The sequence below is a fragment of the Spinacia oleracea genome, chromosome 1, assembly GCF_020520425.1.
Source record: "Spinacia oleracea cultivar Varoflay chromosome 1, BTI_SOV_V1, whole genome shotgun sequence".
Taxonomy (NCBI): domain Eukaryota; kingdom Viridiplantae; phylum Streptophyta; class Magnoliopsida; order Caryophyllales; family Amaranthaceae; genus Spinacia; species Spinacia oleracea.
The window spans coordinates 123,070,280-123,092,391 of record NC_079487.1 but is presented as its reverse complement, the minus strand read 5'-3'; the positions used below and the strand labels follow the sequence as shown (position 1 = coordinate 123,092,391).

General features: G+C 36.2%; 3 protein-coding genes across 6 annotated transcripts; 1 reads left to right on the top strand and 2 right to left on the bottom strand.

The window, feature by feature from the left end:
* The first annotated feature begins 604 nt into the window (after positions 1–604).
* On the top strand, positions 605–10,781 carry LOC110775187 (TOM1-like protein 9). Of its 3 annotated transcripts, XM_056843164.1 has the most exons (11): positions 605–974; positions 1,052–1,179; positions 3,400–3,478; positions 4,886–4,984; positions 5,091–5,204; positions 5,382–5,542; positions 6,068–6,149; positions 6,975–7,060; positions 7,883–8,074; positions 8,751–9,220; positions 9,825–10,781. In XM_056843164.1, the coding sequence occupies exons 2-11, from the start codon at positions 1,079–1,081 to the stop codon at positions 10,436–10,438; spliced, it is 1,998 nt and encodes a 665-aa protein (XP_056699142.1). In that variant the 5' UTR covers positions 605–974; positions 1,052–1,078; the 3' UTR covers positions 10,439–10,781. The 3 variants fall into 3 exon arrangements, with proteins under 3 accessions (XP_056699142.1, XP_021835483.1, XP_056699144.1); XM_021979791.2 differs by having other exon boundaries at positions 606–1,179; XM_056843166.1 differs by lacking the exons at positions 605–974; positions 1,052–1,179 and having other exon boundaries at positions 3,424–3,478; positions 4,845–4,984.
* A 1,104-nt stretch (positions 10,782–11,885) lies between these two features.
* On the bottom strand, positions 11,886–15,090 carry LOC110775197 (protein NONRESPONDING TO OXYLIPINS 2, mitochondrial). Its single transcript, XM_021979798.2, has 3 exons — positions 14,820–15,090; positions 14,553–14,671; positions 11,886–12,171 (listed from the first exon to the last, which is right to left on the bottom strand). Exons 1-3 carry the CDS (start codon positions 14,957–14,959, stop codon positions 12,152–12,154), a joined length of 279 nt encoding a protein of 92 aa, XP_021835490.1. The 5' UTR covers positions 14,960–15,090; the 3' UTR covers positions 11,886–12,151.
* Positions 15,091–15,968: 878 nt separating this feature from the next.
* On the bottom strand, positions 15,969–21,930 carry LOC110775206 (uncharacterized). Of its 2 annotated transcripts, XR_002529692.2 has the most exons (14): positions 21,547–21,930; positions 20,308–20,384; positions 20,115–20,195; positions 19,457–19,588; positions 19,282–19,368; positions 19,063–19,116; positions 18,658–18,751; positions 18,500–18,570; positions 18,352–18,421; positions 18,218–18,270; positions 17,918–18,011; positions 16,954–17,072; positions 16,766–16,863; positions 15,969–16,413 (listed from the first exon to the last, which is right to left on the bottom strand). XR_002529692.2 is itself a non-coding variant. In XM_021979809.2 (13 exons), the coding sequence occupies exons 1-13, from the start codon at positions 21,863–21,865 to the stop codon at positions 16,330–16,332; spliced, it is 1,314 nt and encodes a 437-aa protein (XP_021835501.1). In that variant the 5' UTR covers positions 21,866–21,925; the 3' UTR covers positions 15,969–16,329. The 2 variants fall into 2 exon arrangements, 1 of the variants encoding a protein (XP_021835501.1); XM_021979809.2 differs by lacking the exon at positions 16,954–17,072 and having other exon boundaries at positions 21,547–21,925.
* Between the last annotated feature and the right edge of the window lie 182 nt (positions 21,931–22,112).

The following is a 22,112-nucleotide window of genomic DNA, read 5'->3' as shown; positions in this document are numbered from 1 at the left end:
TCCTAGTTAAATTAAATACTACACCTAATACTTTGCTGTCGGTAAATAAATTAAATCACATTTAATTTCAATTCAACAAGAATACGTTAAGTTCGAGAAAACTATATATATAGTACAACCAAATCTCACAATTTTCATTATGACTATTATTGCAAAATATACTGAACACGATAGGATTGATGAACAATTACCAGTCCGGGGTACACAACTTGAAGATTGTTCAAGTACACGTGATACAACATACTCCAACTAATTCTCAAGTAAATTGAAAATTTTGTAATATGACACCTAGATAATGAAAAATATCATATTAGTATCAAGATTATCATCCGTTTACAATTTTGAATTGACATTTGAGAAAATATACTCATATATGCAGTCATTAATAACAAAATCATGTACGGCGATATTTTTTTTAAACAAGAATAGAAACAAAATATTTGTTAGGTGATTTATAACAAAAACACTACTGCATATTTGTTTATTAATACTTGTATTACTATTTGGTTCGTTAAATTCATATGATGATCCTCTTTTCATCACCTACAAAATACCATGCCAAACTCATGGCCTCCCAATTTCCAAAAATATAGTTACAAAACCGATAATAAAATAAACAAAAAAAAAAAAGCAAAACATTCCAATCCAACGGCACCAAGAGAATAACCGGCACAAATGACGTAACAAAGTGATACGTGTCAGAATCTTATCCCCTTCTCCTCCCTTTTTTCGTGCTATATTGAACAAGCTAAAGTATGAATTTTGTTTTTCAGATGATCTCACAAAATTAGTTACCCCTAACGAATCCTCCAAGAGGGAGGAAAACAGGAGAGAGGGAAGTGTGAGGAGAGAGAAAGTTGTTAATTTTTAGAAACTCTGATTTTCCATTTTTTCAGTTTTAGGGCTGATAAACCGATCCACTGAGTTGAGTTTTGTTCAATCGAAGATTTCGCCGGAAAATACTTGTTTATCAGGTGGAATCAGGTCGCCGGAATTTGATTGATTCATTGAATTGTAGTTTGATTTGATTGAAATTTGAGTTGAATTATAGAAGTTGAAGAAGAATTTCGACAAAAAAATGGTGAATTCGATGGTGGATAGAGCTACGTCCGATATGTTGATCGGACCTGATTGGGCTATGAATATCGAGATCTGCGATATGTTGAATCATGATCCTGGGTAATTCAATTTTGATTTTGGTGTAATTACTGTTTGATTGTTTTATGTTGGTAATTAGATTATTTTGAATGTTTAGAGCTAGGTTAATATTAATTTTAGTTAATATATTGAGTTTTGCAACTGTCATTTTGTAAATTCACATAGTAGAGTTGGTGGATTAAGTGGAAATGGATATAGTTTTGATTGATTTTCATGTGGTTGTAACCTGTATTGCTCGTTGATTAGGGTTGATTGCAAAACAGTTATCGTAAATGGAATAAAGGAGTGGCAAGGACTAAGAGGAGCTTTTTTAGAGTATATTAATTCAGTGAAACTGTTATGTGGAATTTTTCTATTTTTAGCATAGAACGGAGCGTGATTTTAGGGGCAAATGGTAATGTAACTGCTGTAGATTCTGATAGGGGTGCTTGAGATTAGATGCAAATCTACTAATATCACTGTATTTAGTTGAATCGGAACATTCCAACACTTTGATATGCATTTTGGGTAAGGGTGCGCCTTTTGATTCTGAAACTTGTGGGAATGAACAATCAAGGGGGAATTTAGGTGGTACTGTGACAGGGAACTATGGTTGGAGGAGGGCTGCCCAGTCAATCCCCTCGATTGACAAGTTAAGCATATCAAGTGTCAATATTGTAAATAGAAGCACAAGAAAATGAAACTAAATTAAAATAAAAGGCAAAATAGAAAAAGTTAAGAAAACGACGGTGAAGATGCCGTTAGCTACAAAGTACAAAAGAAGGAGAACAATGGTGGGAGTTTTGGAAAGAGTTGGTAGCTTGTTTACGATGTTGGTGAGTAGATCGTCATCTTCCTCCAACAAAAAAGTAGGTATGTGAGATGGTCGAAGACTTTGGCCGATTCAAGTAATTGTTAGGATATTGCTGCGATATGAAACAACAATTGTGGGCAATTGTATACTAGTTGGGATAGATTGTGTATTAGTTGGGATAGATTGTATATTATAGATTTATAGAGAGAAACTGTATAAAATAAAGTTGTGACAATATTCAATATGTTGTTAGTTCGTAAATGAGAAGAAAAAAAGTAAGAGATGGAGAGAAACAAACGCGAGAGATGAGAGAGCCATGGATGAAATAGATGAGAGAGGGTCCAGAAAATTAGAAGCCACTGATGATATAAACTAGAGAGGTGAGAGAAACTCAGAAAAGTAGAAGCCATGGATGAAAAATACATAAGAGAGATAGACAATTTGATAATATCGGCGTTAACTCTGTGAAATTTGATTTCCCTTTGCAATTCCCCTTCTACCCATATTTTCTTGTTTATTACACCTTTGCCACTTGATTGGCTTGTTTTGCCAATCAAGGAGATTATTTGGAAATTTCTCTGGTTGGAGTTGCTTAGAATTGGGATGGAGTAATACCATCACATTTAGAGATGAAACACATATTATTACAGTGATATGATTTGGTTAGTTACTTAGTTGAACATGAAATACTGTGAGGACGAGGAATGCTCGGTTAATTTTGGTTATCAGCTGTGTAGGCTTATAGACTGTCGGACAATGCTTTCATGGTGATCATGTGGTGTGTTTGGTTACTGGTCCGAATAGCGACCTAAGAACTGAAGGAGGTAGACCAAAGAAGGTATGGGAGAGAAACTGTTGCCATTGGTTTGAAAACATGGCACTCTAGGATTCATGAAGTATTCTTTTTTGCGTGTTCAATGTATGATTTTACATCTTTGAAGCTACAAGGCCTGCAACTGGTTTTAAAATTGTGGTGGTTGTTGCCTTTCTACTAGCATCTACTGGGAAGAGTTTAAGGGATAAGTTGGAGTTTTCTATAATAAAAAAAATATTGGCGTTCATTTTAGAGTATATTCTGTGCTTAATTGCAGATTAAAAATATACAACAAAAGAATGAGTAGCATTTTCAGATTAATGCATCATACTCCGATATTATATTAATTTTATTATTAGAGAACACTTAGAAGAAAACTAGGCACCATAATAATGTAATATGATCTATGTAAATAGCTAAAAGGACATCATTTGTCAGGTGTTCCTGTGGCAATTATTTCCTTCACTTGGCAGTTTAGGCATAGCTTTTGACACCAAGGTCAGTGTGCTGCAAGAGTTTTATAGCTTGGTCCAACCGTCTGCTGTTGCTATCTACTCATAGTTCTTGTGTGAATGGCTTTATTTGTTTAAAATGAATAATCAGGTGTTAATTGTTGCTGCTTTTGCCTATTCAGGCAAGCTAAGGATGTTGTGAAGGGCATAAAGAGGCGTATTGGGAGCAAGAACTCAAAGGTTCAGCTGCTAGCTCTAACGGTGAGCTCCTTATGGAAGTATTAATTGTGATTCTTGAGTTTGAGCAATTGTAACTTTCTTGCTTAATTTCTTCCCATGTCTGTTTTTGTTTTCTAGCCTTTTTAGTAGTGATGGTTAGGGGATAGACTGTGTAGTTCCTCTCATGCTACCTAAGGAAGGAAAATTATGGGGTTATTATTGGCTTGTTGTTCTACAACCTTCTACTTGTTTCTTATTTATTGTCTCATGGTTTATATTTGGTTCTGATTTTATTTTGCCTTTTGATTGACATGGGAACAGAGATGAGCTATTTAGATGTTCACTGTTTGCCGGCTAATTTGTATGTTAGTGATTGTTTGATTTTTTTAATTTTCCATGTCGGTCTCTTTATGTTTACAAATTGAAATTTGAAATTATCTCATGAAACGGAGTTCTATCTTAAATTCTCTGGCAGTATCAATTTCTGGTACACCGTATCATCTGCGCTTTAGGTTACTTGGGATAGTGTTTTTTTTTAAAATCTTTTTTCTGGCTTGGTGATTTTTATTTTGTCTTGTTTTGGTGCTAAACATCCTCTGGGGACACTTCAATATTAGATTTATTGGATTGGTTTATCAAATAATATCTGAATTTTGTAACTCAGGGTTAAGTACTTTCATTGTTGGGCTGAATGAGTGTACTGGGTGTTTTTAGCTTGTTAGAGTTTCTAGATCAATGCCACTCAGTTGAAACTTTTTAAAATGAAATCTGAACACTGAGTTTGCTAATTGACCTACAATATTCTGAATGTTGAGCTCTTTTGTCAGAGCTATATATTTTTTTAGCACTTTTAACGTGGCACTCAAGAGCTGCAGGATGGTGGCTTATTGGAAGCAGTGTCTTTTTATACTTGTTGGAAAGCTAATCTGAGGGTGTAAAGCAAGAAGTGTAAAGTCTGGGGTGGCAAGATGATGTTTGTTGTTCTCTTTCACTCTTTGGAAAGCAGAATGCCAGCATCCTTTGTAAAGTAAGGAAGGCAAATCTGAGGGTGTAAACCTAGAAAGTAGAAAGTGTGAACTTTATCACAAAATTGCAACTGTAATGGCATATGTGAGTAGAAAGTCTTCAGTAGCAAACAATTTTCTGTTGACAATTTTTGAGGGGCTGTTAGCCTGTTACATGTGTAGGCATGCAATTATTGATGCTTTTCCTGTCGTGTATCCTTCTGTTCGGAGGAGACATGTACCTGAAATACATAAGCTATTTTTTTGTTTGATTTAGACTCTTAGGAGTTGGGATTATTTATTATTTCGATTGTCTCAAAGTTTTTTTTTCTTGTTTTAGTATATGATCTCGAGTTACAAAAAAGCTCGATGTCTGTTTATACGTTGTCTTTCATCTATTGCAGCAAACTAAATTGGTTATTTTGTCTGCATACTGCAAATATAGCTGCTGGAGACAATAGTAAAGAACTGTGGGGATATCGTACATATGCATGTAGCAGAGAAAGATCTTCCTCACGAGATGGTGAAAATTACTAAAAAGAAGGTCTGGAAGTTCTTTTTTACTTTCAAGAACTACTGTTGAATGTTGCTATACTTACTAAGCAGTTTTTTTAGTTCTGGCTCATGTTATCATTTATTTTTTATTATAGCCGGATTTTCATGTTAAGGAGAAGATATTGATTCTTATAGACACTTGGCAAGAAGCTTTCGGCGGACCCAGAGGTCGATACCCACAGTACTATGCTGCTTACCAGGAGTTATTGGTATGTTTTTTTCTGGGGACTTCACTTGTTTAGGCTCAAGAGGGGAAATTTGGTCTAAATTGAGTATGGTGCAGTATTTTTTTCTGCCATGCAGTGGTTTCATACTTCCATGAGACTTCCCTGATGTTAATGCTCCAACATTATTCATTCGATGATTATTTTCTCCTTTTGTATCAGCGCGCAGGTGCAGTTTTTCCTCAGAGAACAGAAAGGTCAGCTCCTGTATTTACACCACCACAAACGCAACCTCTATCTAGTTATCCTCCAAATGTGCGCAATTCAGAGCAGCGCCAAGAATCAGCAGAGGGTTCTGCCGAGGCTGAGTATCCCACCTTGAGGTTTATTTCCAATCTCTTCAGTCCATAGTTTTGAATGACCTATCTTTAATTTTTGTTCTTCATCTCCCTTAGGTTTTATTGTTTTGATCCCCAGTTTCAAGAATTTAAGCTTTGATGTTGTAGTACAAGCAGTTTTACATGTTTCAACTTTCAAGTGATGCACGTTAAGTTGTTAACAGCTCTTCCTTCTGTCCCAAAGCTCCAAACTATTTTGGAAATGAGAAAATCATTTAGGGCCAGAGGACTATAGTCTTTCTAGCATGCTCGTGTCCTGTGAGCACATAGTGTTCTTCCTCTGAGCAAGGGAAAACATTTTTTTTTCTTCCATTTTCTAGTTTTTATTTGTTGGTTACCAAAGAATATTTTCTTTGTATCGTCTGACAGACTGCTGTGCGCATAGAATAAATTTTATTTTATATACTTTTGCTATTTATTGATGGGCTTGCAGCATAAGTATGTGTTCATTTTTTTGTGTGCAGATTACCGTTTATTATTTGTACTTACTAAATTTTTCCTTTTGATTAGCTTGTCGGAAATTCAGAATGCACGGGGAATTATGGATGTTCTGACTGAAATGTTAAGTGCAATCGATCCAGCGAACAAAGAGGTAATGTTGTCTATCATTCTCATCAGTTATAGTGGCCATTATCTTCAGCTGAAAGTATCCCTTTGGTCAAACTGACAACTAAATATTAAAAGGACGGTCGACACTGCCGCTTCTTTTGGCATTGGAAAATATGGTCTTCCGCTAGAATAGAAGGCACCTCTTTGAAAATACGTTAAACTTTTTGGTTAGTAGTAGTACAGAGTCAGGGGGCAGGTTTTGCACTCACATAAATGTTAGTCATACTACTATCTACTAAAAGTTGGTTAGTACTTTTAAGGGGGTAGATCCATCTATGTTAGTTGATCCTTATAATAGATTGACTAAAAAGTGTTCAATAGAACTAGTTGTTGAGGTAGCTATAAAATGTATTGAGAGGACAATCGTTGATGCTGTATGGTTCTTTTTTATCCATAATTTCAAAAGATTGTTATTTATGATGAATTAGTGATCAACGTCATCAATGCAACATTATCCTAATGCTTTGAACAAGCGGCAAACATTACCCAAGTCAGCAAGATAGTTTGCAGTTGTATGCAAACTATCTTGCTTAATAACAGATAGCCTGTTTTCATTAGTGATTAGACCTATGATCAGAAAGGCAACAACTATGTGCTACACTGCTACATCACAATAAATAACTATTATTATGAATAGCTAGTTAAAATGTTACTAGAATTCAAAGCCAAAAAAGGGTGAATCTTCGACTGTCTTCCAACTGCAATGGGCTGAGTTTAAATTGTTAACGACATATTTCCAAAACTATTGCTTTTGTCGGGTTTCGGCAATTTATGCTTTTTTTTGGTCTTTTCCTGGTTATCTTTGCAGGGTCTAAGGCAGGAGGTAATCGTTGATTTGGTTGAACAATGCCGAACATACAAGCAAAGAGTCGTGCATTTAGTGAATTCCACTTCGTAAGGCCTTCTGCTTCTCTGATACTGCTCTCGGAAAAGAAGTTTTGGGGAGTGGGGTGGGGGAAGGGAAGCATTTATTTGGTTTTTCCAGATATGTTAACATGTCAAAACAACTAAATATAGTCCCTTAATTGAAGAGTTTGTAACCTTACTCAGATATGTTAACGTGTCAAAGAAACTAAGTAGTTATGTTTTCTCCTTTTCTTGGATTTTAACGCATGAACATTGGTTCATCAATTTAATTTTACTTGCATATTTTAAGGGAAATAATGTGTGGTTTAGAACTCTAGATTTGTGAAATTTACAAGCTATGCACGTATAAAGAGGCCTTTAGCAAGATAGAATCAGTTCGTTCAGTAATATCTGAATGGATTTATTATAAGCGAATTATACAGCTTATTTTCCCTGATAAAATTGCAGTTACAACTTACAACTAAGTTATCTTCCTTAGTTCTGCCTTTGATTTGTCCATCAAGATAATCTGGTGTAGTTTACACAGTAACAGATATTACGTTCTGCCTTTGACTTGCTCTTAGTCTTGGCTCTCTAAATAAAAGAGCTAGTTATGTGATAAATGTGATGTTGATACGGTAGTAAGGTTTTATCAATGATCACTTGTTTAATACAAAACCAAAACTGTCATTGGATACTACACACTCATAACTCGTAGGACAAAATGTGCTAGTGTCTGTATGGTTGATATTTTATTTTCCCAGTGGAATTGGTTGCGATTTCTACTAATCTGTTTAATTTTTGTGCCTTGAAGTAAGATTATTTAGATTCTGTTCACTTATGTTGAGTTAAACACCATTATGATTTCAGGGATGAGTCACTGCTTTGTCAAGGTCTGGCTTTAAATGATGACTTGCAGAGAGTACTTGCAAAGCATGAAGCTATTTGTTCGGGAACTGTCTTGTCACTGGAGAATTCTAAGCCTGAATCCAATAAAGCTCTAGTTGATGTTGATGCTCCTCTGGTTGATACAGGAGAAACCAGCAAACAAGCTGATGGAAGGTATATATGTTCTTATGATCTGTTTGGCTGAACTAGTTACTTATATTGTTTGGAATCTCTGGGTTTCCTGAAACTTAACTTCAATTGCTACTGTTTGTGTTTTTTGGAGTTAATAATTTGGTGTTGGTGCCATTCCTGAACTTCGTAGAGACTTAAACTAACATGTATGCCTTACTGGTCATCACATTTTCTGTGCTTTGAGCTTTGTGGTATACTTTTATGAAACTAACACATTGGACTAAGGTTGTCGACTATGTTGACTGGATCATCCAGTAACCTACCGAATTGGCTGATGGAGGGCCAAGAAGTATTTGTATCCAACGCTGGTTAAAACAAAGTTTTGACTGGGAACTTACTGGAAACTTGGTCTTGCTTAAAATACTAGTTTTAATATTATACTGGTGACTTTGAGCATTCTCATGCATCACTGATTCACTGTAAATGTGAAAGTTGGTCTAATACTCTAATGTCAAAGTTACCTAGAAATGAGCTATTTCTATTTATCATTGAGCAACCACTTGATCCTTTGTGTGTTTAAATTACATTTGAACTATATATATTGAAGAATCGGTGTCAGACAAATGTATATATACTGTAGTGTTTTTCATTCTAAATAACAACATTCTTTTCTACTTGTTGAAAAAATATACTTTTCTTATGAAATACTATTTTGTAGTTCTGCTTCAGGTGCAACTCTTCCAGCTCCCCAAGCAAATGGCTCTACAACTACTACACCAAGTAAAGCGGATTCCAAAATTGACCTCTTGAGTGGTGACCTTTTAGGTGATGATTTTGGTACATCACCTGCACAGGACTCGTTGGCTCTAGTTCCGGTGTCTGCACCTCAGCCTTCAAGTCCTATTCCTTCCGAGCATAATGCTTTGGCTCTTGTTGATATGTTTTCAATGGACAACTCTCCAGAATCCTCAAATTCTCAGCCTGCCTTTGCTGGACAAGGGCAAGGATATCCTTTAGCACCAGAACTTCAACAGCAGCATAATTTACAACCAACACCATTTGCAAACGGAATCACTACAAGCATGGGGATGCCTCAATATGAACAGGCGGGATATTCACAACCTGGAGGTGCTTCCTGGAATCCGCAGGTTTCCCAGCCGCAGCCACAACCAGCATCCCCTGTCTATGGTGATTTTCTCTTCTCTATTGTTCTTTACAATACATTTGTGTTACTCTGACTCTTCAGTTTACCTCTAGTATAATGGTCTGGTATTTATCAAATTTCTGTGGCATGGATACAAGCACCAGATGTTTCACTTTGGAATAAAAGGGTGATTTTTGTTTGAGAATACAATTAGTGGTGAAATGTACGGAAAATCAAAACTATGGAAATGTGTGGAAAAGCAAAACTGAAGGAATTACGGTTTTCATTTGTTTGATTGTTTAATGAGAATAACTATCGAGAAGTTAAATTTACCTAGTTTTCCATTGTTCGGTTAGTTTAATGAGGAAAACTGTTGAAATTAATTAGATAATTTAAGAAATCCCTAGTTTTCCACAGTTTTTCCATTGATTTTGAAAATAAAACTGTGGAAAACTAAATAGTCAAAAATCAAAATATAACTCAAAGGATTTCCACATGTTTCCACACATTTACTTTTATATAATTTTCCTCATCAAATTTCTGACACTTGTATTCCAAGTCTCAGTAATGTATAGGTTGTAGATCGGACATGCAGTTACATTGCTGTTATTGCCTGTCACTGACATGTCATTGCATTTGGCTTTTCAGGTTCTCAAAACGGAGGATCATTGCCACCACCGCCATGGGAGTCTCAGCCTGCTGATATCAATCAGTCATACACTCCTCAATATTCTTCATCAATGCAGCCCCCTCCAATGTCGGGTCAACAAGCAGCGAATTTCCAGGGTGGCGTGCATCCCTTTACCCCTCAACCTGGAAATGATCAAATGTATGCGCAACACATGGCAGGTGGCCAGATGCCAGGAATGAATGTGCAACCTATGCAGCAGAACCAAATGCCAGGCGGCATGTTCCCTCAGCAGCCTTATCAGGGAATGATGGGTATGGTTCCCCAGCAAATGCCAGGTGGCCAGATGAACTCTATGTATCCCGCGCAAATGTATGGAAATCAAATGGCGGGTTATGGCTATGGTTATGCGCAACAGCAGCCTGATGCTCAATATCTTGATCAGAGAATGTATGGATTGTCTATGAGGGATGACAGTTCTCTGAAGAACAATTCCAACCAGAACTCAATGGCTTCATACTTACCCCCAATGAGGCAGCAGTCTAAGGGAGAGGACAAGTTATTTGGAGATCTTGTTGATATGGCGAAATTGAAGCCGGGAAAATCTACTCCTAGTAGAACTGGGAGTATCTGATGTGGTGGGGTGTTATTGCATTTTAAATCTAGATGTTTTTGGAAATTTAGCTGGCTTTGCTAACTTGATTCATTTCGTTGCATTTTTCTTCCACCCTCCTTTTCTTTTTCCCGGGGTAATTTTCTGTCTTCCCCAACGACTAAAAAGTTATTCCAGTATATATGTCTTTTTTTCGCTGTTTCACCCATGTTTGAGCGTATCTCTATATGGGCATTGGATTTGATGTACATCATCTTGTAGTCAGGTTGAATTGATTTGAGGTCTCTACTTTTTCTTTTAAATAAATTCCTTGTAGTCACATTCTCACATTTTTCTTGTAATGACAGCATAAGGTGATTGTTAATGCTTCTTTTTCATAAATTATCTTTTTTGTAATAATCTTTTGTGTAGTGTAAAATCAGTATGTGCATTGGTGTAGTTTGCCTCTCTTATTTGCCTCTTATTTTTCTTCGCCTTTATATTTTCTTGAATTTGGTAGGTGGATAGAAGCATTTTGTTGATTTCATTTAATGAGGCACAATGAGTCGTTACAAGTAACTTAATTGGTTAGCAGAAATATTGAGGAGAAAAATCACTAAACTAATGTTTGGTGTAATACTGTTTAACCATGTTCTGTTCAGAGAGAATTTAGGAAAAGTTACTAATTCTTCTCCATACGTTTCGTCTACTATGTTTTATGAACTAAAATTAGAATCAATGTGCGAATATTAGATCAACCCCCATCTAGTTACCAGAAGATTTATCTTTTAGATTGCTACGCTGTTAACAATGGTGCTAGCAGACTGTATTTTTTTCACCAAAAGAAGCCAAACGTAGTAGTATTTGTGTATATATGTAAATTTAAATAGGATGTTCCAACTTCCAAGTATTCATTTTGATAGAGTATAAAACTAATCTTGGGGCTTCAACCATCAGCTTAAGCTTTTGGTTGAGTTGGTCCTTTGACATGGTATCAGAGCCAGCATGATGCAAAGGTCACGGGTTCAAATCTCATCCACCCCTCCTTTCAAAATGGAATATTTCGCGCTGGGTAGGAGGCCTATGCTGCATCGGGGCTTTAACCATCAGCGATCAGCTCGGAGGCGTCAGACTCTTAGGCATCGGTTTTAGTTCTTTTATTTAGTTTTGTTTGCTTGTTCGATGGTAGTCCCTTTGTCAAAAAAAAAAAAAAACTTTAATGCATGACCTTGCACCAAATGGTCAAGCAGGAAATTTTGTAAATTCCATAATGCTCAAAAGGGGCTCAGATTATTCATGCAACCAGCTTGTGTTTACGGGGAATTTGATCAGTAAGTAAAAATGAGCAGAGGAAAAAGTCAATTTTAATTAAATAAAGTGAACAAGATTTCAGCTACAAGATCATATTCAAGGCAAACAGGGACAATTACTCAAATATTTCTTTTGATTCCTGAGCATGACCCATGAGAACAGAAATCACAAAATTGAATGACAGGCAAGAAAAATCATTGGCAGATTACTGTACTCTGTTATCCTGAAAGGTCTTTGATGATCACAGGAGTGTGACGTGAGCAACAAACATGATTTTCCATATGTATTGGAGTTTAGAAGACATACAATTAGGATTTAACCAACCAAAACATGGAACGTTATGTTCTCCCTGAAACTACATAAAAGAAAAATAGGGGGTGCCTCTGCATGTTTTCCCACTTGAAGGGTCCCCTGGGTATGATCCAAAAACAGACGAAGATACTATCATAAAGGCATTGACATGCCTGCAATAAGAATCAAACAACCCAGATTTTAGTCAACACTCAAGAGTATATAAGTTATGAATCAGTGAATTTCAAGAAGAGCAAGGATTGATATTTCAAGCAATACAACGGCGGTGTTATCCTATGAAATTCAAAATAACAAGATGCTCATCTATCACAAAAAAGTGCCAAAACATGTCCGTTAATTTCATAAGAGAAACTACCTCTCATGTGGATATAAGTTATGAATCAGTGAATTTCAAGAAGAGCAAGGATTGATATTTCAAGCAATACAACGGCGGCGTTATCCTATGAAATTCAAAATAACAAGATGCTCATCTATCACAAAAAAGTGCCAAAACATGTCCGTTAATTTCATAAGAGAAACTACCTCTCATGTGGATCCCATAGAGAAATCATGCTAATAGCAGCATAAAATGTTTTGAATTTGATTACTAAGTTCGCACTGATGTTTGTCTAGAATCTTGCCAGTTGTAATTCATAAGGGTTACTTCCCTCGACTGATTTCTTTCGGAGTGGTATTGGAAGCGTGGTTATGGCAGATGCGAGAAAGCTTACCTTTTACCTTGCCTACTTTAAGATATGTTCTCAGGTAGCACGAGAAAACAAAGCAAATATGTGATTTGACAGTCTTCTCATTTAATTTGGACTGGTGAGGACATGAAAAATATGACCTTACAGCCATTTGATAGTGAAAACAACACGAACTTCACTATATCGAGCTAAAAATACATAACAAATTAAAAACCCTCAATCTTAATCTAGCATCCTAAAGTTAGGTCTTATCAGACATTCAAAGATAAGTTACCATCATCAAGTACCAACTCCTCAGCCTAAGCAAAAAAGCCGTCCTAATTAAGTCACTGGTGACTACCAGTACAAATGAATCCCACAAACATCAGGAACAAGCTAAACTGCAGGCTTTTCAAGTTGTATTACTTGTATACACATAGCCACACCCACAAAGGTTGTCTATATGCCAAAGAAAGAGTACAGATGCTCGACATGCTTTAGTTCCTCGTCTTTGTATAATTCATTGCCTTTGCTATACATGTGATTCCACACTGCCCATAAATATCATAAAGGAATCACATCATCCCTATGTTGATCAACATTGACTAGCGTGACTAAAGAGCTGAACAAGTCACTTTTACCATCTTAAAATTTAGGCTTCTTCCACTACTGGAACTCAATTTTCCCCATCCAACAAACAATGTTGTTGCCCCATGTCAAGATAAGAATGGCAGGGGATACAACTTCAAAACCAGTTGACTGGTCAGAAACGTTTACTAAAACCTAAAGAACCCAGTAAATAACATCTTGTCCCTGTCTTGAGAAAAAAGAAGAGCACTAAGCATATGACATAGACCATCTATTTCTCAAAGGTTCTCCTTTCCCCTTTTGGGCAACACGGAAAGAAAAGGAACAGGAAATCACATCATATAACCCCCAACTCATGGAGTCGTGGTGTAATTCTGGCGGTAAAAGTGCTTTGTACTTTGAACTTACATCAAAGCGAAGATTCCTACTCAAAGGGTGGGAGAGAGGGGACTTCCATTCCTAATTCAGACACATGGTAATTCTAAAGCACAGCTTAAGTTTCTTAGTCCTTTGAGGCCTTGAAGAAACAATGGATATTTTCCGCAACTCTGCAGCACTCAAGTAAACAAGCACTCCTCGAAACTTTTAGCATAACAACCTAATCAGCGCAATGAACTACTAGAAAACCTCAGGAGACCACTACCAACCAACATTTCCCAATGTAACTATGTGCAAAAACCAATACAATGTGGACCTGCAATCTACAATCATCAAGAGCAAGGAGCAACTAAATATACACCCAATAGTGTACACTCTGTACATTGAAGGAAGAAATACGCATAGATAGCTTTTCTTTGTTTGTGAGGCACACCAGTAAAGTTCAATTGAGGTTTTTGATACAAAATGGCATAGTCGAACAATTACAAGACCCGTACAACTTTCCCAAATTCTCTTTATAGTAAACCTTTCGCACTTTTAGCTAATCAAGACATTCCTCCACACAATCTCACCTCCCTTTCATATTTTATATTTTTACATTTTTGTCCCTCCGAGTCTCGATCATCCATAGAAACAATAACATAGAGCCTCCATAAGTGCCTTAAACCAAGCAACTACTAGATTTTGAACTACAAACAGAAATCAATAGAAGCTAACAGATAAAAACCCATACACTTGGTCAATTTTTAATTTCTGGGTGTACAACTGTACGCAAAGGGTTTAATTCCAGGTCTTAAAAGTTTATCAATAAGCTAGCTTGCATCCACATCCACACGAACTCAGTCAAAATCAAACTATAACAAACATCATTATGTAAATAAGAGAGAGAAAATGAAGAAAACCTTGAGGAACTAAACACCAACTCTGGGAATCAACAGATAATATAGACTGTAATCTAGCAGAAGCAATTGCGCTGTGCAACGGCAACATTGTGAGTAAGCAGCTCGCCTCAACTGGTAACCTAAAACCCCACAAAAACCCAGATTCAATCAACATTATAAAATGTCAAAATCATCAAAACCCATCACCCAAATTAATCCAAATGAACAATCCAAGAAGCACGAGAAAACATTCAAACGATAGATTGAATGAAAAAAAGAAGTAAAAACCTTGAAATACGAGGAATGCGCTTAGTAGAAGAAGAAACTGGAGAAGGGGAGGTTGATTTGAATATGTTAGAAATTTGGGAAATTGATTTGCATCTTCCTCGCACAGTTGATAATCTGGAAAGAATCGCTGTTGAGCTCATTTTTGTTGCCCTATTTCCAGAATTTCTGTGTTTCACTGTGGGAGAAGCCGGAAAACCAAGAAGTTGGAAGAAACGCAGTCTTTTTTTCTTGGTTTTTTGAGTTCTTTTTTTTGTGCCTCCTACTTGGCTTGCCTATTAGCTTACGGGCCGCATATGTTTAGTCTTGGCAAAATAGACCCAACTCAAAATTTTCAATCCGACCTAACCGATCATGAAGTGAATCGACTTCAAAATTTATATTATTAACACTAATATTTTCAAAAAACAAACACTAGTACGACTCGATTTTTAGCTGACCTTAATTGAATGGTGGAACATGGAAATATAATTTGAGATAAATTTGTTACACTCGTTTGCCACTACTTCGAGGACTGTTTTTACAAATCTACAATACTTTTGGAATTGAATATTGGATGTTGATGTCATTTATTTATTTATTTATTTGTGAACCTGCCCAAAACTGACTCAACTGAAGAACCAGAACTGAAATAAATGAAATCATATAATTTGGACTCAGCCAAAACTAAGAGGTGAATCATATATCTAAGTAAATGACCAATACAAAATACAGGCAAAAGGAAAGAGAATAATTTTGGACGTCACAAAGCGTATATATTCAAAGAAAATACATTGTTAAAATAAAATCTTTACCATGAGTTAAGTTGGGACTTGGGACTATCATTGTCCATAATACAATACTCTAGGTATTGATATTGGTGTCCATTAATCCATGTAAAAAGTAAGCCTTCAGTTAGTATGGATTATTATTTATTAGGGATTGTTATGCAAAGAAGGGCCTCAGGTTACTCTACTTTCTGCCTTAAACTTCCATGTACCATACCCATCCACCTGATCATGTTTTTGTACCCTAAACATTATTATACTCTAGAAATACAGCAGGCCTCTTTTTTTAAATCCTCTGAAGATCCTTCAGGTTCCTCTGAAAATTTCTTCAGACATAAATGCCCAAAATAAAATCAAGTAGATTACAGAGCTGTAACAGAAGAACTAGATCAGATTCCCTTGTTTATTCAATAATGAAATTAAGATTACACACAAAGTTCATTATTTATGTCAGTGTACCAAATGCAAACTACATGGAAACAACAATGAAGATACAAAAGATGTAAAACCAAGAAAATGGAACCTTCAGGCCATACTAATACATTTGACAGCAATGACAATACGGCTCCCTTAGCAAATCTTGATCAATGAGAAACACACAGCTTTAAGATGCAGATTCGGCTGCTTCATCATTTGAGGTGGTGTCACTTATTATTTCAAATTATTTAGTGTGAAATCTGAGCTGCTCGTCTCTACCATTAAGAAAAGGTTATAAAACTGAATCATCATACCCCTCCATGCTCGCTCTAGAGAAATTTGTCAAACCACTCACTAGCTTCTTTGACCATGTATGGTGTCATACGGTGTCCTATTCCGGGTTCTGCTAGGAGCTGAAAGAACATACACTATAAGATGTCGATATATACAGAGCGAATGAGCTAATTAAAGACGGAGATGGCAGCTTTTGGTAGCTTATTTACGGAGACAATTAAAAGTGCCATTTCCATGCATTTCTTGAGATGGAAATGAGACAATGTTGCAGGTAAATGGGCAAAATAGAGTGTAACTACAGAAAGAACCACAGGAAGGATTTGGGGGTAAAAAATAATAACCATTTAGTTGATACATCATTCATGGGAAAATGCTTTCTAACAATTTTACTTCGAAGAAATCATGCAAAAGAAACTTAGTTAATTCTGAGTTCTTTTATGCAAATATGCTTATCATGATTCGATTTATTACCTTGAAATTATCAGAATGATGATATGCTTCATATGCCTTTTGTGCTCTCAGTTTAGGCGTATCTAGACCGGCAAGTGGGCATCGAGGATCATCAGCACCTGTATATTTGCCAAGTGATTTAATCCAATGAAATGCCAACACAAATTACTTAAGTTCAAAAACCCAAAAAAAAGTCAGTTTTTGGCCACCTCAAAGAAAAGTTGAAACGTCAAAGATACGAAGACGAACACCATATCTTGCCGAGTCAAAGAAGATATTAACACTAGAGCTGAAGAACAGTATGTGGTGACAAGAGGCTTGGTCGTGACTTGAGCATGAGGTATACACATTGTAAGATAGTCATCTTATGCAGCAGATAGTTAAAATTCTTCTGGACTCAAACAATTAACAAGATCAAAGTGATACCAAAATTATTTTGAGCTCTCAGACAACCAGAAGACACATGTACTGAGCATACAAGTACAAAGTACCATATTCTCAAATGTCTGGACACTTGAAAACTAGTTTCACTATATTAAATAAATGAAAGAATGATGAGAATTAGTGAATACACAAACATATTAAGTGAACAGTGGGCATATTGTTTAAGCTGTCAAACTATTAGAAGACTAAGAAGTTTACGGTTCATGCTTTAAATCTAAAGTTACGCGCTTCTCCTGCAAATCTATATCAAGAGGATATTAAGTCCTTTAATTTATTAATCAAGTTTTGCACAGTTGGACTTCTTTCCTTGACTAATTGTAGGGCAGACTTAAAAAATTGACATCTTTGCTTCCCAGAAAGAAAAACACTTCATCTAGTAGATAATACTACCAGACATGGCAAGAAGTCAAGACGGTTAGCAATGAATTCATATGTTGGATGGTGGATTAACAATGGCAATTATTGATCTAAGAGTTACATCACTCATTCATGCTTTCGGATAAGGTTGCACTACAAATGATCCTCCTCTAATTTACTAGAGGACAGTCCACCTAGAAACAGTACTTGTCTGTATCTATCCCCTAGCCCTAGTTACAGTACAACTGTATTAAAGTTTCTGTATCTAAAAATAAAAACAGCTTAACCAGATCAAATCTTTAGTAAATTGAGTAGCAGGGATCTTTGCTGTCAATTTAAATTATTAACATGTCCGAAGTTTAAAAGCAATACCATTCAAAATCAGCATAGGACGAGGAGCTATTGTTGGGATTGTGTAAGGTGCATCGAACTCTGAAGCTAGACCAGGAGCAATCCTATCCCAAACCTGGTTTATACAGAAGCATAATATGTGTTAATAAATTTCCTGTTAATCATCGATAAATTGACACCTCCGTAAGAGTAGTATGTTTCAGTGGCTCAGTGCTGTGCCTTCCTTGAGATTTTCAACAACTCCTATTGGACTGTGGAAACACAGAGATCGACAACACCAATCACATGCAACAAGTAGATGAATAAAACTCAGCAACTGACCTTCTCTACAACTTCTTTGTCTATAACACTTTTTCCCAAATCAACACGAGCTTCTGAAAATGCAAAGTTTGAAAAAATCAGATTAAGTTATCCCATATACAGTTACTGTGAAACTTTTGGGTTTTTCTTTTCACCTTCAAAAACAGCCTTGATACTATCTACACGACCCTGCCATTTGTCATTATCTATGGCCCACCGAAACCCCTACAAACATCATTTGATTACTCAGCTATGGATTATGGAAAGTCAGAAATAAAAAGAAGTAGCTTTCACTAATTGCACCTGGACTCCTATGATAGGTGCAACCACAGCATAGCGTGTATCAGCAAAGGCCGCAAACCACGCATGCATTCCTAAGTACCATAAGTCCATAATGATATGAGTTTCAATAAAATCAAATAGAATATCATAGTTCAGATAGGTGAACTGATTTAACAAACCTCCAAGTGACTCGCCAGTGATTCCAATCCTTGCATAATCAATATCATCCCTCTGATTAGAAAGATAATCAGCCAACTTTATCAGATCCCACACCTGCAATATTTATACCCTCTTAAGCTTCTTTCACAAAACATACAAAACAGGAGCCAACTTTGAGGTGTTTTTCGTTATCCCACCAACCCTCTTCCTACCAAAAGATAGAAGGTAAGTTGAAGCTAAACAAATTCAAATAGAGTTACCTAAATATGATTAAAATAACAGTTCATAGTTATATCAAAACACTAATGTCTTCCATATGGAGACCTTAATATGTGTTGTTTGTTCCTTCCACAAGATGAGAAGTCTTATCTAGGACCTCAATGTCCTCTTTTCATGGTGGAGGAGATAAGAAGGGATGAGTTTACCGTATCAAATATGAACGGCATAGTGTCACCCTTTTTCCATGACGATACAAGTGCCTGCAATTGATTAATCAATGAGAATTCTTAATGGATTAGTCAAGAGTCTTCTAATCAAAGGGTTCATTTTCCTGGAGCGCAATACTTTTTCAACCATCCATAAGAAAAAATGCCTAACTAGGGGGAATAGAAAGGCCAACTGAAGCTGCATGGTAAAGACAATACTTCTCTATAGGTCGTTAGACTATCTGCGCGTTCGCCGTGATAACGTGAATCAATAGCAACAGCAATATAACCACGTGAGGCGTATGCCTGTAACATATGAGAACAGTTATAACGCTTGCACTCAACAATGCAAGATTAATTCAAGCAAAACACAGCAGTTAATAGCAGTAGCCACCTCAAGCAAAGGCCGTAACCATTCTTTGCACTTGTGCGTGCTGTGCAGGAAAACTATAGCTGGTCTCTTTGACACACAACCACTTTGCTTCATGCTCAGAATCAGAACGGGTAAACGTCCTTGATCAGAGGCCTATGGAAGATCATGAAACAGCAAATCAGTCCCCTATTATCATAATCATGGCAGACTGCAGCAAAGCCAGCAATCATAAGACAGCTGAAGAAACACCTATTTTTTACTTTATTTGTTTATTTATATATTTATATAACAGGTGAAGGAAACTCTTAATGCAGGGTTATTCCATATGACACTGTTTGCCTTATATATTGGCTTCCAAAAAAATCCTACCCCTGTGAATGAAGTTCTAACTCATTCCAAATTCCAATTCTTACACTTTCCCCAACATTTTAAAAATCGATTCACAAGTTCCTCTAGATAGTTATAACTTATAAGAATGTATGTATGCAGATATATTAAAACTTCATCCATCTGAACTCAACCTATCTTTTCATTGCTGTCGGGTTGATAGTAAAAGGTCTAAGGACATGACATAGATGTGTTTGAAAATGTGCTCGAAGTCAAATGCTAACAACAAATGTCAAAAACTCATACTCTGTAAAAAGGACAGAACTCCCACCCCAGCACAAATGCACAATACCTCAGTATACAAGTAAAGGTTTTCTTCTACCAGTAGATCCTCGAGATTTTCGATATCTGCTTTAGGACATGATTCCATTGCCTGGAAAAATAAGGAAATGGATTAAGCATTAAGAAATGTAATAAAAAAAAAGATGTAAGAAGATAACACACTCGCTTCCAAGTCAAGGGGTGAAGACAATGAGTAATTGAACCTCACTGAAAGTTGGTGGTGGACTCTGTTGATACATTGGGTTCGTCACAGGCTTTGCAAGTTCCACTGTCAAAGGAACTACAAAGAGGGGAAAACCACAAATCATTTTGCATCCAAAGTACTCATTTTGTTTTAAAAAGGGTTTTCATATTACCCCAACTCCCAAACCATCACATTTCCAGATTAACCTGATTTTACTAAAACAACCTTTGTAATAGTTGTGTCTCTCCCACCCTCTCTTCCCCGTTCATTCCAAATGGAATGTGTTACAGGAAATCATGCATAAACCAAAACTATCTTAAGAAAAATTGACACTTTTTCTGAACACCCCAATTAGTTTATATGACTATTATTTCCAGTCTGAAGTAATATCAATCTGTGAAAGTCTATGTTAATATCCAAGATTAATCAATCTCACATGCGTGAACTGTAAGACCACTGATAGGCAATGGAATCACTCCATCACACACATAGGGCTCATTTGCAAATTTTCCGTTCTTATACATAATATAGTTTGGAGGGCGGAGAGGCCAATATCTGATATGTATTTCAAGATACATATCACCTCACAAAACGACAAAATAGGAATAAGACAAACATTAAAACATGTGCCATTTTTCAAAGAACGGATGCCATTTTTAAAAAACAGATGCCATTTTTAAAAAACCGATGCCATTTTCAAAAAAGATTGATTTTATCCTTTAGCGTTTGTCTTTAGCCTATACTTCCTCATATAGTTTGTATAATGTACATAAATTTCGTCAAACGCATACTAATCATGTTAATATTGAAAACTAACAACAAAACGGTTTTGTAAAAAAATCACAATCGTTAACAGTTTTACAATTTATGTGTATGAGATTGATCTCTCTCCGATTACTACCATATCCTCAAATTTATCTTTAACGACAAAAACAGCTAAAATTACTAATTTTCGAATTGAGGATGTAATTGTTTTGCATTTCTGTGTAATTGCTGATGAGAACTTGTAGCCGGTGCCGTTTCCATTAAAAGAAAATAACTAATTAGGTGCATTTTCATCAAATTGTACACCTAGTTCTGCTATCAAAAAACCTGATCAAGTCAACTGCTGTAACTTTTCATTGTTCAGAAATTAAAAAAAATCAATGCAATCGAAAATTATCAAAATCTAGAGCACATCATTGCATTGAAGTGTAAAAAATGCAAAGCTGAAGACACTGAACGGGGACCTTAATTAATTGAGGAGAGAAAGAGAGACCTTCGGAAGATCGACGGCTGCGAAGAAGGTGAAGGAAATCGGCTCGCCGCTTGTCCGGATTGAATGGTGTTTCTTCCATTTTCTTCTTCTTCTCCGACGATTCTGTGAAGTGAGTTGACTCAGCTCGACTGCAGATAACTTGGTGGATAAATCGGTATTTGGAGGTGGAATTGGAAATGGCTATTATGGTACTGTTGTGAGGGAGGAGAGAGAATATTGGCGGGTGAGTTGACACGCTTTTACCGCACGTCTGTCGTAGGTGAGAGAGAGCTCGCACGTGTGACAATGGCTCCAGCAGATAAGAGGAAGAGCACGCCATTATTAGAAGGAATACATTCCTCGACAAGATTGCACATAAACTTTTCGCCTTTATTTTGTACCTAAAATTTAAATTGAATATGCTGGAGTAGAATTTTATTGGTAGTTTGGACAACGATTTCCCTAAATAATACGAAGTATATAACCAAAAAAAAAATTAAAATGTAAAAAAAAAAAAAATTACCTATAAAAGGGTAACTTTTAAGCTTTTTTAGTTAATTTTTAGTCCAGTGTAAATATTGTACCTC

Coding starts and splice junctions, on each gene's coding strand:
- LOC110775197 (XM_021979798.2), bottom strand. CDS start 14,959: ATGAGCTCAACAGCGATTCTTTCCAGATTATCAACTGTGCGAGGAAGA. Junction 14,672..14,819: donor CGCATTCCTCGTATTTCAAG/GTTTTTACTTCT, acceptor GTGGGGTTTTAG/GTTACCAGTTGAGGCGAGCT. Junction 12,172..14,552: donor TTGGTGTTTAGTTCCTCAAG/GTTTTCTTCATT, acceptor TTCTTATTGCAG/GCATGTCAATGCCTTTATGA.
- LOC110775187 (XM_056843164.1), top strand. CDS start 1,079: ATGGTGAATTCGATGGTGGATAGAGCTACGTCCGATATGTTGATCGGA. Junction 5,543..6,067: donor GCTGAGTATCCCACCTTGAG/GTTTATTTCCAA, acceptor CCTTTTGATTAG/CTTGTCGGAAATTCAGAATG. Junction 6,150..6,974: donor TCGATCCAGCGAACAAAGAG/GTAATGTTGTCT, acceptor TTATCTTTGCAG/GGTCTAAGGCAGGAGGTAAT.
- LOC110775206 (XM_021979809.2), bottom strand. CDS start 21,865: ATGGCGTGCTCTTCCTCTTATCTGCTGGAGCCATTGTCACACGTGCGA. Junction 18,271..18,351: donor TATCAAGGCTGTTTTTGAAG/GTGAAAAGAAAA, acceptor TTGCATTTTCAG/AAGCTCGTGTTGATTTGGGA. Junction 16,864..17,917: donor TCCTATGCTGATTTTGAATG/GTATTGCTTTTA, acceptor GCAAATATACAG/GTGCTGATGATCCTCGATGC.